General features: G+C 33.6%; 1 protein-coding gene across 1 annotated transcript in view; it reads left to right on the forward strand.

Moving 5' to 3' along the window:
• The window catches only part of LOC109846636, a 20,349-nt gene continuing 16,463 nt past the window's right edge, over positions 9-3,894 (forward strand). Inside the window, 1 exon segment of the mRNA XM_020415882.1 lies at positions 9-281. Coding sequence (XP_020271471.1) covers positions 9-281 — 273 coding nt within the window.

A 3,894-nucleotide genomic window follows, 5' to 3' on the forward strand; every position in this document is an offset into this window, starting at 1 on the left:
CGCACGTCATGCTGGGCTACACCGTCGTCGTCGCCCTGCTGGCGTACTTCCTCCTGTTCAGCGGGTTCTTCATCAACCGCGACAGAATCCCGGACTACTGGATCTGGTTCCACTACCTCTCCCTCGTGAAGTACCCCTACGAGGCGGTGCTGCAGAACGAGTTCGACGACCCGAACAAGTGTTTCGTTCGGGGGGTTCAGATGTTCGACAACACGCCCCTAGGGGCGCTGCCGGACGCGCTGAAGCTGAGCGTGCTGAAGGCGATGAGCGGATCGCTGGGGGTGAGCTTGACGAGCTCGACGTGCATCACGACGGGGTCGGACATCTTGAAGCAGCAGGGGATAACGCAGCTGAGCAAGTGGAACTGTCTTTGGGTGACGGTGGCCTGGGGGTTTTTCTTCAGGGTTCTGTTTTATTTTAGCCTGTTGCTGGGGAGCAAAGGGAAGAGGAGGTGATTGGAGAGGGTGATGGAGGAGGGGGTGATGATGATGGTAATTTGTTTGGTGTTTTAATTTGTAATTTTTTTTTCTTCTTCTCATATACATTATGTTTTTGATGTTTTTTTTTTCTTCCCTAAATGCAAGGTTTAATCATTATCATCATTATGGGATGATGATGAGTTAATTGTGTAATGTGATCATACTCATGGAATAAGTTCAAGTGTTGAAGAGATGATATCTTTCTCAATATATTTTTTTATGTTTCCCAAATTTTTTTTTGATAATTTACAAGTTAATTAACATTGATAGAGTGATAGCTGAAGTATGAACACATCCTCTTCTTTTCGTCATTAATTCCTACCTTTGCATTTTACCCTCTTTAATAACACTCTGCATTTCTGTAGTGCAAGCAACATTGTGAAAAAAAAAATCCATGAAATGAAGCAAGAATAACTAAGAATTAAGTAGCCTAGAAATGAGGCAAGGTTGGGTAGATGTTAGCACACATGTAAAACGTGAGGAGAGTATTACTTGAAAAATAAAAAGCAAAGTAGAAATTCCTTTGATTATATGAAGAAACTTTTCGCGTAACTTGATTTATGAGCGTAGAAGAAGAATCTTTTTCACTAAAGATTAATCATTATCATCCATTAACCGATATACTGTTATGATTTAGAAAACGATCCATTCTTTCTAACTGTCCGGATTCTCCATAATCTTGATTGTAGAGGAAATCTAGAATTAGTTATGAAGACTAATATTATTGATTTATCTTAATTAAAATTTTAATATAATATAGAATATTAATATTATTCATGGGTTCCACATAGGGCCTTTTTGGTTCATTTTCAAATAATAAAGGAATAGGATTCCAATGGGGAAAAATTGTTTTTAATTTTTTTTAGTTTTTCATGCATTTCTTTGAAAAACTTTTTTTTTTCTTTGTTTTGCGCAACGAAAGGAAAGAGGAATTCTTCATCACAAATCCATACTTCAGATCAAAACTTGAAATTAGGAAATGACATATTAAGAAAAAGATATGTACTCAACAAACTTACCATCAACCATTTTAAAATATTTTTAACGCATTTTCCTCTCAATTCTACCTTAAAAACTCGGAATTAGCTTTTCTTTAAAAGATGATGTTTTGTGACATTATTAAAAAAAAAATTCCCAATTGCTTTCTTGTGAATCAAATTGCAAAATAGGAATCATTTTTGGCTATTTTGACACAAGAAATTCTATGTCAATAATTTTCCATGTGTTTTTCACCCAATTTTTAAAACCAAACAGGCCCATATATAGTGAAAAGAATTGATTGATGAATTGTAGAGTTTCTCTACCACGATCAAAGACGTAATTATGTCAAGAAGATATCTAGTGATTCCAGTCTTAAACATTAATAATGCATAAAAAATTGTAAATAATAAATCTAGAGATTCGCACATTGTTACCAATTATACGAACATCTCTGTCATTAATATCTGCGTTCTTCATTTGAACCTCTTAAACTTCAACCTCAAGCATGCATGCATCTGTCTCATGTCACTTAAATTTCTTGTTCCCTACTTCAAACCGACATTCATGACTCAATAGTCAACGAAGCTCATGGGTTTAAGATTCAAATATTCAATGCCACACTTTAATTGTTAAATCTTTTTATGTTGGGCTGAAGAGAAGTCAAGCCAACTTATTGGCCAGCCACGCTTTTTTCATAAATTGGGCAACCTCAATTGGCCAATTACTAGCTCAACTACTGCCAATATTCTATTAGGGCTGGGTTTGATACAAGAAAATGAACTACCCTTAGCAATATAATATTATTTTGAAGTTGACCTCAGAATCTTAGTCATGGGGGGAGGTGACCAGTGCGCTAAATTCGTAGCCCAAACTATGAGCTTTTAGCTAGCTTAAGATCTCAACTTCATGGTGTGAATTTAATATTAAATAAAAATAATGGGTCCTTGTTGTACATTGTCATGGGAAATGAAGTATGAGAGACAGTTGGGAGTTAGATGGCCAATGCATGAAGAAGGACCTCTCTCTATTGAGCTACTATTACCAACTTATGCGCCTCGTAAGTACCTTATGCTAAATCCTACCTACATTCTTTGTTTTATTTATAACTTTATTTTATTTTTGGTTGTTTATCTTTTGGGATCGAAAAATGTAAGCCACTTGGACTTTTCTTCCTTTTTTTCCCTCTTTTTTCTAGATGATGAAGTGTGGCCTATCTATGTGAGTATATAAGTATTGGATGACATACGTACGAAATTATAAAAAAATGTATCTCACTAAAATTAATAAAGACAAATATAGCAGCAAGAAGTTCGAGCAGATATTGTCTCCGTGTTGTAAGTGCATGGATGGTGACGATGAAAGTATTTGAAATGAATATATTCACCTATCATATTTATATATATATTTTGGCCTTTTTAGCCTTAGAAATTGAGGAATGACATTGTTTGAATGTAAAATTGATCAATACACTATCATTCATTACGAATAAATACGTTTCTGACTTAGAAGTGATGAGAATGCTGTTTGTTGGTGGTTGGGACTGACTGATTCCTACGTACTGATCTAAAAAGTGCAATAGGGATAGACTCAAATAACATAATATATATATATATATATATATGATATATATATTATAATATATATATATATATATATATATATATATATATATATATTATATATATATATATATATATATATATATAGAGAGAGAGAGAGAGAGAGAGAGAGAATATGGGAACATTGGTACCAAGTTCTTGCATTGAACTTGATAGTGAGGTGGCCAAATCACCTCCCTACATCACACCTTAAAATGGAGCATCTTTTTATAATAGGCGAATAGTGATGGAGACTCTCTCTTCAAGGTGTGATGTAGGTGGGGATTTTGTCACATCACTACCAAGTTCAATGGAGAACTGGTACCGAAGTTTCTCCATATTCTCTCTTCTCTCTCTCTTTCTATATATAAATATATATATAATATATAATATATATAATATATATATATATATTATATATATATATATATTATATATATATATATTCTAACGGAGCCAACTTAGATTGAACCTAAGGATGCACCTTAAAAATTAGATTATATGCAATCAATTTATTTGATCCACTCCGTTCATTTTGATCTATATGATTTGGATATCATGTAAACCAAAAATTAGGCATATTTGGTTGTTTTTACTAATACATCAAGTGATAGTAAAATTAACGGTTTATGACAACACAACAAAAAAGACAATGAAAAATATGTGGTAGAAATATTCACATATCATGATTTTTATTTTGTAGATATTTTAAGACATTTAGATCATGATGAATGAAGCAGATCGTCCATTAAAGTAGCCCAATTCATACATTGAGAGGTGCATCCTTAGATGTACCCTAAGGAGCCTCCTTAGGTACATATATATATATATATATA

This window comes from Asparagus officinalis, chromosome 7 (assembly GCF_001876935.1).
Source record: "Asparagus officinalis chromosome 7, Aspof.V1, whole genome shotgun sequence".
Lineage (NCBI taxonomy): Eukaryota > Viridiplantae > Streptophyta > Magnoliopsida > Asparagales > Asparagaceae > Asparagus > Asparagus officinalis.